At 38.2% G+C, this 13,320-nt stretch overlaps 1 protein-coding gene across 9 annotated transcripts in view; it reads left to right on the forward strand.

Moving 5' to 3' along the window:
* The window catches only part of utrn (utrophin), a 420,528-nt gene that overhangs the window by 373,932 nt on the left and 33,276 nt on the right, over positions 1-13,320 (forward strand). For 6 of the 9 annotated variants that reach the window (XM_061900556.1, XM_061900559.1, XM_061900555.1 and 3 more), the window contains 2 exons: positions 7,298-7,336; positions 7,758-7,823. The exons of 1 other annotated variant lie outside the window; for it this stretch is intronic. In XM_061900556.1, the coding sequence (XP_061756540.1) occupies positions 7,298-7,336; positions 7,758-7,823 (105 nt within the window). The remainder of the gene's footprint in view (positions 1-7,297; positions 7,337-7,757; positions 7,824-13,320) is intronic. 2 more of the 9 variants (XM_061900557.1, XM_061900563.1) reach the window with 1 other exon arrangement.

Here is a 13,320-nt window from a genome sequence, read left to right on the forward strand (position 1 = left end):
AACATAGTCTTTCCAACGTGTCCTGGGTCTTCCCCGTGGCCTCCTACCGGTTGGACGTGCCCTAAACTCCTGCCTAGAGAGGCGTTCGGGTGGCATCCTGACCAGATGCCCGAACCACCTCATCTGGCTCCTCTCTATGTGGAGGAGCAGCGGCCTTACTTTGAGTTCCTCCTGGATGGCAGAGCTTCTCACCCTATCTCTAGGGAGAGCCCCGCCACACGGCGGAGGAAACTCATTTCGGCCACTTGTTCCCACGATCTTATCCTTTCGGTCGTGACCCAAAGCTCATGACCATAGGTGAGGATGGGAACGTAGATCGACCGGTAAATTGAGAGCTTTGCCTTCCGGCTCAGCTCCTTCTTCACCACAACTGCTGGCCAATTTGTGGAAGAAAAACACAATTATCAGGCTTACAACTCATACCTCTGTATTCGACTTACACACGGGGCGGTATGTCTCGGTTGGTAGAGTGGCCGTGCCGGCAACTTGAGGGTTCCAAGTTCGATCCCCTCTCCCTCAATGCTCGTCACTGCCGCTGTGTCCTTGGGCAAGACACTGCTCCCGGTGCCACCCACACTGGTTTAAATGTAACTTAGATTTTGGGTTTCACTATGTAAAGCTCTTTGAGCTGCTAGAGAAAAAGCGCTATATATATATATATATATAATTCACTTCACTAATTCAAAGATAGTTAGCAGAGCTCAATTTTAATTTTAGAATGTGTAGCAAAGCCTATTCATGAAAAATACATGGCACTTCAAAAAGGATCTTTTGAGCTCCACAAAGATTGCGAAAACAAGTAGGGGATGATCATTTTTTTTCCATGTTTGGTTCTCATTCGCAAGTTCTAAGGCAGGGGTGTCAAACGTACGGGCCGAGGGCCGGATCAGGCGCGCAAACAGGTTTTATCTGGCCCGCGGGATGAGTTTGCTAAGTATAAAAATGAGCTGAAATTTTTGAATGAAATAAACTGATGTTGTAAATGTGTCCAGTAGATGTCGCAACAACAATTTTTTGTATCTATTTAGATTATGGTTTTAATGTAAACAAAATAAACCACATGATGTTAGTACATCAGTACATCCTATTATTGGATTTTGATACAATTTTTTTATCTTGATAAATTGAAAATAAACACCAATGAGTTGACTAATAAACATTATCACATAATTTATTCAGAAAGTATAAATAACGACAAATAAAGGTAGAATACTTTTAACCACATGTGAGTGTAAAAAAAAACCCAACAACATTGTGATTCGTACATTTTCAGAATGTGATTGTTCTATTTTTAAACAAAGAAAACAATCTGAAGTTGTATTTATTTTTAAGTTATCATGCTGTGATTTTACCACTTGAGAGTAATTTTTCTCCATGTGGCCCCCCATCTAAAATGAGTTTGACACCCCTGATCTAAGGAGACATATTACTGTTATAACAACATTAAATGTCACTTTTGCTTAATACTTAAATTCATTATGACAAACTTGAATCCAAAACATGGTGACCTAGTAAACATTTGGGAAACCCCTTGTTTTTCCTTGCATAAAAATGGTTAAAAAGAGAAATTGTAGTAAAAGACACATCGCACACCGGTGGACTAGTGAATGGGGAGTGTTTTTCTTTAATTACGTGTTGGCTCGTTGCAGCTGCATCGTAGATCTTCCTAATGTAGATGCAATGCCAAGTCTGATTAACTTCTCCCAGCCTATGAAGTGTTAAAAAAAGAGAAAAAAAGAAACCACACACAGAGAGCCCTTTAACTAAGTCTACATGATGCTGAGCTGACGCCCCAGGTGGGTGCATACCCCCCAAAATCCTGCTGGGAGCTCATTCATCTTGATTGTTTTTTTGTACTTATTACTCATTTCTGTTTATTATTCTTTGTGAGCTATTTTTCTGTAACATAGTTTTCATCTGAGTCATATTTAGCCCTCGTACGCATCAGCAGAAAGGTTTTTTGTATGCACATAATGATTGACCTAAGAAGGATTTCCTCCACCATGCACTCGCATCGTCACCTTGCAGAAAAATGACTGACTTCCTCATCCCTTTTCCTCCCCCTCCATGTTCACTTCCCTGGTGTCCTGAGAAAGGACTCCTACAGGGCTAGCTGTGTGATAAACACCTCCCAAAGGCAGACAGAGGCATTAAAGAGGGGGAAAAAAGGGGAAATGGAGATTTCAGAAGGTGTTGGACTCATTGCTTGGGCTTTTTGTATTACTGGAAGCGTCTTTTCTGAGAGACATGAGCTATCGTCAAAGTAAAAGGTGTAAACGATCTAAAACATGGATGTCAAACTCTGGCCCGCGGGCCAAATCTGGCCCGTCGTGTAACTTGATTTGGCCCTTGAGGCAATATCAATTTAGCATTAGAGCTGGCCCGCCGGTGTTATACAGCGTCGGTGCCGCTGTAACACCGCATTCACCGCTAATACTCATACTTGCCAACCCTCCTAATTTTCCCGGTAGACTCCCGAAGTTTAGTGCCCCTCTTGAAAATCTCCCGGGGCAACCATTCTCCCGAATTTCTACCGATTTCCACCTGGACAACTATATTGGGGGCGTGCATTTAAGGCACTGCCTTTAGCGTTCTCTACAACCTGTCGTCACGTCCGCTTTTCCTCCATACTAACAGCGTGTCACATAATATTTGTGGCTTACACACACACACACACACACACACACACACACACACGCACAAGTGAATGCAAAGCATACTTGGTCAACAGCCATACAGGTCACACTGATGGTGGCCGTATAAACAACTTTAGCACTGTTACATATATGCGCCACACTGTGAACCCACACCAAACAAGAATGACAAACACATTTCGGGTGAACATCCGCACCGTAATACAATAGAACAAATACCCAGAACCCTTTGCAGCACTAACTCTTCCGGGAAACTTCCAGCAAACTGACCAATAATTAACGTTTTATTCATGCATTTTCTCTTGCTACTTCAAGGCTTGAATGTTTGGTTCATTCATTATTGTTATTTTATTTTCAAATGTATTACTAGCCTGTGGAAAAAAAAATGATATTTACCTCAGAAGATTGCAAATAGAAAAAAAGGCATAACATTTTTTATTTAAATTTTATTTGATATGCCATTGATATTTTTTTAATTATTATTATTATTGTTTGAAACTGGATTTTGCATGTCACTAAAGTTATATAAGCCTTGCTGCTTCAATATTTAATGCAAAACTTGTTTTGGTCCCTATTAAAAGGTTAATTTGTTCAACCTTAATTTGTTCCGTTTAAAATTTTGGCCCACTCTATATTTGAGTTTGACACCCCTGATCTAAAAGCTGCTCTTTTAATGTTTGAATGAAGTCCAACATAAGACGGTTTAGGGAGCATCAAAGGTCAGATCAATCCTTACTCTGCTACACATACAATTAAGAACCCTATATATATGTTTTTAGTTAATTTAACAAAATAATGCACATTAATACCATAATAATACAATTCCAATTCCAAAACCAAACCAAACCAGCAACATTCAGAATAGCAATCAACAGAGCAATTGAAAGGACACACAAACATGACACAAAACAATCCAAAAGTAGTGAAACAAAAATAATAATATCAACAACACTACCAACATTATTAACAATTCCAACATAGCATGGATTAGAAATCACTCATTGACATTATCATCGAAAGCCATTTATACAAAATAAAAACATTTACAAAATGAACATTAGCGTCACAGTGGCTTACACTTGCACGGCTTATCATAAGCTTGACAACACACTGTGTCCAATATTTTCCACAAAGATAATTAAAGTCATATTTTAGGTTAATTTGATAATTAAAATACATTTTAACAATGGATCCCATGTTCCAATATATGACTCGTTATTATCTGAACTAAATGCAGTTTTTTTTCTACTGATATCATTTCCATAGCTTGTTTATACCAGTCAGTATCAGTTGGACCATCAACATCTATCCATTAAGAACCCTATTGATATGACTCAAAATGTTTTTCATTTTGATTGCTTTTCAGCTCAAGATGGTTAAAATACTCTGTTTGTTTGTATAGATATTTGCTTTTTGCTGCTTGAAGTTATACAAGTAGAATGTCCATCCATCTTCTTCCGCTTATCCGAGGTCGGGTCGCAGGGGCAGCAGCCTAAGCAGGGAAGCCCAGACTTTCCTCTCCCCAGCCACTTCGTCCAGCCCTTCCCAGGAGATCCCGAGGCATTCCCAGGCCAGCCGGGAGACATAGAATGTAACATCAATAATGCACATTTTACATTGAGTACAAAAATGTTTTATTTGAAATAAATCAAATTAATTATGTTCTAAATGTTATTCCTTTGAGGGAAATTAAACAATAACCAATACAAAATAAAAACAAATTAATGTACTTTAAAAGTTACAATAATAACAAAAACATAAATACATACTAATGATTAATCCAATCAAAAAAATGTATACAATTGATACTTATTTGGTTTAAATTAAAAATGTTTAGCCGATCTCAAAAAGCAGACTATCTTATTTCTTTTACCCAGGGGTCAGAAATCCAACATGTTGAAAGAGCCATATTGGACCAAAAATACAAAAAACAAATCTGTCTGGAGCCGCAAAAAGTAATAAGCCTTATTTAAGTGTTATAATGAAGGCAACACATTAAGTTAGTGTCTCAGAGGGTTAGATAACTCCTTGAAATTACTGTCTTAAAACTGCCAAAGGTATACTGTAGATATTTGTGTCCCAAGTTAAAGGAAAGGACAGGCTGTCTCCTTCTAATGCATTTATTACAATATTTTCAAGCTCGGTAAAGCTTGCTGTGGTCTGGAACAACATGGCACACAATTGGAAATGCAGCCAATATTACATACAGATAATGTAAAATAAATTAAATGAGCTCAAATATACCTACAAACGAGGCATAATGATGCAATACGTACACACGGCTAGCCTAAATAGCATGTTAGCATGGATTATTAGCAGTCCACGCAAGTGGGAAAACATCAACAAAGCTCACCTTTGTGCAGTCAAGCACAGCATAAAACGTTTGATGGACAAAATGAGACAAAAGAGTGGCATAAAACACTTGTTTCTGTGGCAGCGACGGAGAAAGTTGTACATGTTAACAAACTACAATGAGTTCAAGGATCGCCAAAATTAGTAGGACAAAACGGCGCAGGCCAAATACTGTCATCAGTGAAGCACAAACACGAGCATATTAAACAGTGGGCTTTCTAACAATTAGGAAGGTTTGCGTTATGCTGGTCCTCCTACAGAAACATTATTAAAACAGCAAACATATTTTTCTCCCATCTTTTTAAATTTTTTAAAAAAGCTCCAGGGATCCACTAGCCACTCGAGAGCCGCGGGTTGCCGAGTGACAGTGTTAGAGTGACAACCCCTGTTGGGTTGTTTCGTTGCTCAATTTTTGAAATAATCAAAATGACCAGATGATATAATATACAAACCCCGTTTCCATATGAGTTAGGAAATTGTGTTAGATGTAAATATAAACGTAATACAATGATTTGCAAAACATTTTCAACCCATATTCAATTGAATGCACTACAAAGACAAGATATTTGATGTTCAAACTCATAAACTTTATTTTTTTTTGCAAGTAATAATTAACTTAGAATTTCATGGCTGCAACACAAAGTAGTTGGGAAAGGGCATGTTCACCACTGTGTTACATGACCTTTTCTTTTAACAACACTCAATAAACGTTTGGGAACTGAGGAAACTAATTGCTGAAGCTTTGGAAGTGCAATTCTTTCCCACTTTTGTTTTATGTAGAGCTTCAGTCGTTCAACCACCTCGTATTTTACACCTCATAATGCGCCACATATTTTTGATGGGAGACAGGTCTGGACTGCAGGCGGGCCAGGAACGTACCCGCACTCTTTTTTTACGAAGCCACGCTGTTGTAACACGTCCCGAATGTGGCTTGGCATTGTCTTGCTGAAATAAGTAGGGGCGTCCATGAAAAAGACGGCGCTTAGATCGCAGCATATGTTGTTCCAAAACCTCTATGTACCTTTCAGCATTAATGGTGCCTTCACAGATGTGTAGGTTACCCATGCCTTGGGCACTAATACACCCCCATACCATCACAGATGCTGGCTTTTGAACTTTGCGTCGATAACTGTCTGGGTGGTTCGCTTCCCCTTTGGCCGAATATTTCCAAAAACAATTTGAAATGTGAACTCGTCAGAACACTTTTCCACTTTGCATCAGTCCATCTTAGATGATCTCAGGCTCAGAGAAGCCGGCGGCGTTTCTGGATGTTGTTGATAAATGGCTTTTGCTTAGCATAATAGAGCTTTAACTTGCACTTACAGATGTAGCAACGAACTGTGTTTAGTGACAGTGGTTTTCTGAAGTGTTCCTGAGCCCATGTGGTGATATTCTTTAGAGATTAATGTCGGTTTTTGATACAGTGCCGTCTGAGGGATTGAAGGTCACGGTCATTCAATGTTGTTTTCCGGGCCATGCCGCTTACGTGGAGTGATTTCTCCAGATTCTCTGAACCTTTTGATGATATTATGGACCGTAGTTGTTGAAATCCCTAAATTTCTTGCAATTGCACTTTGAGAAACTTTGTTCTTAAACTGTTTGACTATTTGCTCACGCAGTTGTGGACAAAGGGGTGTACTTCGCCCCATCCTTTCTTGTGAAAGACTGAGCATTTTTTGGGAAGCTGTTTTTATACCCAATCATGGCACCCACCTGTTCCTAATTAGCCTGCACACCTGTGGGATGTTCCAAATAAGTGTTTGATGAGCATTCCTCAACCTTTATCAGTATTTATTGCCACCCTTCCCAACTTCTTTGTCACGTGTTGCTGACATCAAATTCTAAAGTTAATGATTATTTGCACACAAATAATTTTTTTATCAGTTTGAACATCAAATATGTTGTCTTTGTAGCATATTCAACTTAATATGGGTTGAAACTGAGTTGCAAATAATTGTATTGTGTGTATATATATACATCTAACACAATTTCCAAACTCATATGGAAACGGGGTTTGTACAACAGGGGCATGTTTGTTGAAGCAAGGATGACACCAGAAGCCAGATGTGTCAAAGGTCACATCAGTACAACTTGGCCAGCTCGGACTTTGATGGTTTCTTCAGGTGGTTCACATATTGATATGACGCACACTTTTTTTCCTCACTCCTCGTCTATCACCTGCTGTGTTCTTATTTTCCTGACTCACTGAGTGCATTTGACCCAGAAATGTTGTGTGGTACCTTCCCAACCCAATCTCCATCCCCCCACTATGCCCTACAACTCTTTTACAGTCCCGTCACGCTCATCAGCATGTGTCCGGAACAGTATGAGTAAGTATCTACCAGCGACGACACCTCGCCTACTGACCGAAATGCCGTTTTTAACAAACCACACACGCCTTCCTCCCTGCCCTCCTTATGTCCTGACACCAACTGCATGTTGCTTGCCTGACTCATCCACACTGGCTGCACACAAACATGTCGGCTCACTACTTTAAAGCACCACATTCACATGCAGAAAAGCCTCATTTACAGATCATTCTGCTCCTTCATTCCTCTTTCTAGGATCGTCAGAGGATGTTGTGAAGGAACTAGTGGATTTTGTGTATATATATATATATATATATATATATATATATATATATATATATATATATATATATATATATATGTGTGTGTGCATGTTTTGTGTTAATAAGGTCTTTGTTGCACGCCAAATTTCATTCATCTTCACTACGCCATTCCTCTCCAGGCTGTCCCAGTCACCTCACTTCTCCCATGATGACACCCATTCCCGGATAGAGCAGTACGCCAGCAGGTACCGCCTCCATCATTTTATTTGTGTTTGACCTGCTATCGAGCATACACTGTAATGTTGTTTCCACCGAGCGCTCTTTTAGACTCATTGGTTGTAAAAGGTGCAAAAAGAAAGTGCTCCATACTCTACCACTTGGTGGAAATGTGACTTTAAAGTGCTGCACCTACAGTCATGGTCACATTTTTACATAATCTTGTAAAGAACATAAATTTGTCTTGAGTTTCCAATTGTCAGGTTCTAAACCCCGATGACATCTATTTAACAGACAAGAAGCAAGGAATTAAACAGAGACAGAATTCAATATAGGTCATTAAGGAGAAATTTCTGGGCTGTACTCTTTATACAGTCTTTCACCACGCTCTGACAAGAGAATTCTTCACCTCCTCTCTTATTTGGACTTTCCCTGATTGCATAGCATCAGCTTTTTCTAAAGGGAGGGGGGTCATAAAAAGCCGTCGCCCTTGTTCACAAAACGGTTCAGAGAAAAGATGCCTGGAGCTTGCGTCAGGTCCTGCTTCCTCTCCGCTTTGTAGATCTCGGGTCTGTGGATTACAATAGATCAAAGAAACTGATCTCCTCCCATCGTACACAGTGGAGTTTTACAAGCCTTTTGCTTGGTAAGATCAAAGACAGCTTTTGTCCTCTTGCTGGGAACTCATGGCAACACAAAGTTGCCATGACAACTTAGATACAATTATTCTGACACCAATGATTTCTAGAACTCTTTTTTTTGTGATAGTGTGATTGGAGCACATACTTATTTGTTTCATCTGACCACATAACTTTCCTCCAGAAGGTCTTATCCTTGTCCATGTGATGTCAGGGGGTGTCCTTTTTTTTTTTTTTTCTTCTTTTTTTTTTTGTCATGAAAAAGGGACGTTTTTGTCATGAAAAGGGGAGGTTTTTGTGGTTGGTGCACTAATTGTAAGTGTATATTGTGTTTTTTATGTTGATTTAATAAAAAAATGTTTTTTTTTTTTTATAAAAATTAATAAATTGTTCTGCGGCCACGGCCCGATTGTCATCAAGGTAGACAACACATAATAATATAAATTAATGTAATGCAAAAGATAATGCACAGTATGTAAGCATGATGATCCAGTTTTGCCTGAAAGGGAGTGGGAAGAAGATCATTTATTTAATCCCACCCCAGTTCTCCATTCAGTGATTAACACATTTAGTTTCACTGTTACTTTGTTTAAGGATTATAATAAAAATGTTGTATCATAGTGGCATTAACACAGGTACCAATAACTTACATACACTATAACAATAATTTGTATCAACAATGTAGGAAGAATGAACACACCAACAATGGTAAGGGACAAAATACCAACAATGGTAATGGACAACATAGCAATAATGGTAAGGAAACATTGAGCACATATTAACATTTTGGGACAGAGTACAACAACAACAACAAGTCAATTTAAAGGCTGTCATCTCTATATTTGATTCAGACCCGATGGTTGTATGATAGTTTAAATCGATTCATAGTTAAGCAGTTTGTTTGGTTAAGAGCATATACCGTATTTTTCGGACTATAAGTCGCAGTTTTTTTCATAGTTTGGCCGGATGTGCGACTTATACTCAGTAGCGACTTATGTGTGAAATTATTAACACATTAAATATCAAATAATATTATTTAGCTCATTCACGTAAGAGACTAGACGTATAAGATTTTATGGGATTTAGCGATTAGGAGTGACAGTTTGGTAAACGTATAGCATGTTCTATATGTTATAGTTATTTGAATGACTCTTACCATAATATGTTACGTTAACATACCAGGCACCTTCTCAGTTGGTTATTTATGCGTCATATAACGTACACTTATTCAGCCTGTTGTTCACTATTTATTTATTTTAAATTGCTTTTCAAATGTCTATTCTCGGTTTTGTATTTTATCAAATACATTTCGCCAAAAAATGCGACATATACTCCAGTGCGACTTATATATGTTTTTTCCCTTCTTTATTATGCATTTTCAGCAGGTGTGACTTATACTCTGAAAAATACGGTACTTATTCTGCCTGTCACTCTATGATACTGGTATGGATAGGTCAACAGATACATTACTCGCAGTCATTTCTGAACCTATTAAGTGAAATTGGATGATTAAATATTAACTACCCCGTGGCGCAGTGGTTGGGAATTGCTGTTTTAGAGAATGAGAAATGCATGTTTCCATTTTTAATTTTGAGAACCCATCTTTTAGTCTGTTAAAAGTTCTTCGCTTAAATCACGAAGGAACATGAGTATATGCCAACAACATTGTTCTCAGTACAGTGGAGCCTTGGGGGTTGTTCATATGTTGAGACCTTTCCCTCATAGGAAGTAATGAAACTAGAATTTGTAAAATAGGCATGTTTTAATAAACATTTTAACTGTCATAAAAATTAACGATAATTCAAACACTTTTAGGAATGAGGTGTAATTTTTTTTTAGCAATCTACTGCACCTTAATCTTGATAACAAGTGATTTTGATTGATTGATTGATTGATTGAAACTTTTATTAGTAGATTGCACAGTACAGTACATATTCCATACAATTGACCACTAAATGGTAACACCCCAATAAGTTTTTCAACTTGTTTAAGTCAGGGTCCACGTTAATCAATTCATGGTAACACATATGGTAGCTCATGTAATGCCAGTTCAACGCAACAGAGCTTTAATTGGACGTAATTTTCTTGAACTTTTTGGGGCTTTTAATGTACTGTCAATGAAAACTGCAGTGGAAACAGAATTTAGGTACAAGCATTTTACAATATACTGCATAAAACTGAAAGTCACTGTTAACCAAAAACTTCATCAAAATGTTGCTGTAGGGAACTCAATGTACAAACCCCGTTTCCATATGAGTTGGGGAATTGTGTTAGATGTAAATATAAACAGAATACAATGATTTGCAAATCATTTTCAACCCATATTCAGTTGAATATGCTACAAAGACAACATATTTGATGTTCAAACTGATAAACATTTTTTTTTTTTTTTTTGCAAATAATCATTAACTTTAGAATTTGATGCCAGCAACAAGTGACAAAGAAGTTGGGAAAGGTGGCAATAAATACTGATAAAGTTGAGAAATGCTCATTAAACACTTATTTGAAACATCCCACAGGTGTGCAGGCTAATTGGGAACAGGTGGGTGCCATGATTGGGTATAAAAACAGCTTCCCAAAAAATGCTCAGTCTTTCACAAGAAAGGATGGGGCGAGGTACACCCCTTTGTCCACAACTGCGTGAGTTAATAGTCAAACAGTTTAAGAACAACGTTTCTCAAAGTGCAATTGCAAGAAATTTAGGGATTTCAGCATTTACAGTCCATAATATCATCAAAAGGTTCAGAGAATCTGGAGAAATCACTCCACATAAGCGGCATGGCCGGAAACCAACATTGAATGACCGTGACCTTCGATCCGTCAGACGGCACTGTATCAAAAACCGACATCAATCTCTAAAGGATATCACCACATGGGCTCAGGAACACTTAAAAAAACCACTGTCACTAAATACAGTTTGTCGCTACATCTGTAAGTGCAAGTTAAAGCTCTACTATGCAAAGCGAAAGCCATTTATCAACAACATCCAGAAACGCCGCCGGCTTCTCTGGGCCCGAGATCATCTAAGATGGACTGATGCAAAGTGGAAAAGTGTTATGAGGTCTGACGAGTCCACATTTCAAATTGTTTTTGGAAATATTCCACATCGTGTCACCCGGATCATAGGGGAAGCGAACCATCCAGACTGTTATCGACGCAAAGTTCAAAAGCCAGCATCTGTGATGGTATGGGGGTGCATTAGTGCCCAAGGCATGGGTAACTTACACATCTGAGAAGGCACCGTTAATGCTGAAAGGTACAAACAGGTTTTGGAACAACATATGCTGCCATCTAAGCACCGTCTTTTTCATAGACGCCCCTGCTTATTTCAACAAGACAATGCCAAGCCACATTCAGCACGTGTTACAACAGCGTGGCTTCGTAAAAAAAAGAGTGCGGGTACTTTCCTGGCCCGCCTACAGTCCAGATCTGTCTCCCATCGAAAATGTGTGGCGCATTATGAGGTGTAAAATACGACAGCTGAGACCCCGGACTGTTGAATGACTGAAGCTGTACATTAAAACATGAATGGTAAAGAATTCCACTTTCAAAGCTTAACATTTAGTTTCCTCAGTTCCCAAACGTTTATTGAGTGTTGTTAAAAGAAAAGGTGATGTAACACAGTGGTGAACATCCCCTTTCCCAACTACTTTGGCACGTGTTGCAGCCATGAAATTCTAAGTTAATTATTATTTGCAAAAAAAAAAATATGAAGTTTATGAGTTTGAACATCAAATATCTTGTCTTTGTAGTGCATTCAATTGAATAAGGGTTAAAAAGGATTTGCAAGTCATTGTATTCTGTTTATATTTACATCTAACACAATTTCCCAACTCATATGGAAACGGGGTTTGTACTTTAGTTGACTTTTTACTGTGTTTTGCAACTTATTCAAGGTTAATTGCTTGAAAAGGTAGAGTTAGTTAATGCAGGGTGTAATTTTGTAATTTTGCCCTTATCTAGGTCCTCGGCATAGTGTAATTCCTCATTAATTATATGTATTATTATAGATTACAGTCATTTGTCTTGTCACCTATTACACAAAGCTACCATGTGGATGTTTTGTTCAGATAACTTAGCAAAATTTGAGCTACATTGGCTTGATTTTAACATATTTGATGTACAAAATGTATAAAAATAGTGCTTACACCCTTCAAATTTTCAGTGTAAAATGTTTGGACACCCCTAAGTCATTGCAAATGAATTATTAAACTGAATTAGAAGCCTTCATTTCAACACCCATGATACATTAACATGCAGTCTAAGTTAATGTATCATTTTACACAATTATTTTACTTGTATATCAATTTAATGTTATTTTTAGACTTAAATTGCCTAAACAATATAATGTAAAGTAAAACTTTCTAATATTGGAGCGAAGACAAATCCTATCAGATGGGTGAGGCAAACATTTTCTACTGATATAAAAATTGTTGATCATTGCCAGAGAGATGTTTAAACAAATGCACCTCAGGGGGCGGCATAGCTCGGTTGGTAGAGTGGCCGTGCCAGCAACTTGAGGGTTGCAGGTTCGATTCCCGCTTGTGCCATCCTAGTTACTGCCGTTGTGTCCTTGGGCAAGACACTTTACCCACCTGCTCCCAGTGCCACCCACACTGGTTTAAATGTAACTTAGATATTGGGTTTCACTATGTAAAGTGCTTTGAGTCACTTGAGAAAGGCGCTATATAAATATAATTCACAATTCACAGTTTCACATCTTAAACAGATGATGCTGTGGCATAACATAAATAGCGTATGTGTTTTTCCTGCAAATAACATCAATTTGCAGTATATTAGGAGGTGACATGATGACATCACACAGCTGGGGTGTTTTTTTTAGCTGCAAACTTCCAATAACCCTGCTGTGTGGTACATCAAACCACCA

The sequence above is a fragment of the Nerophis ophidion genome, linkage group LG05, assembly GCF_033978795.1.
Source record: "Nerophis ophidion isolate RoL-2023_Sa linkage group LG05, RoL_Noph_v1.0, whole genome shotgun sequence".
Taxonomy (NCBI): domain Eukaryota; kingdom Metazoa; phylum Chordata; class Actinopteri; order Syngnathiformes; family Syngnathidae; genus Nerophis; species Nerophis ophidion.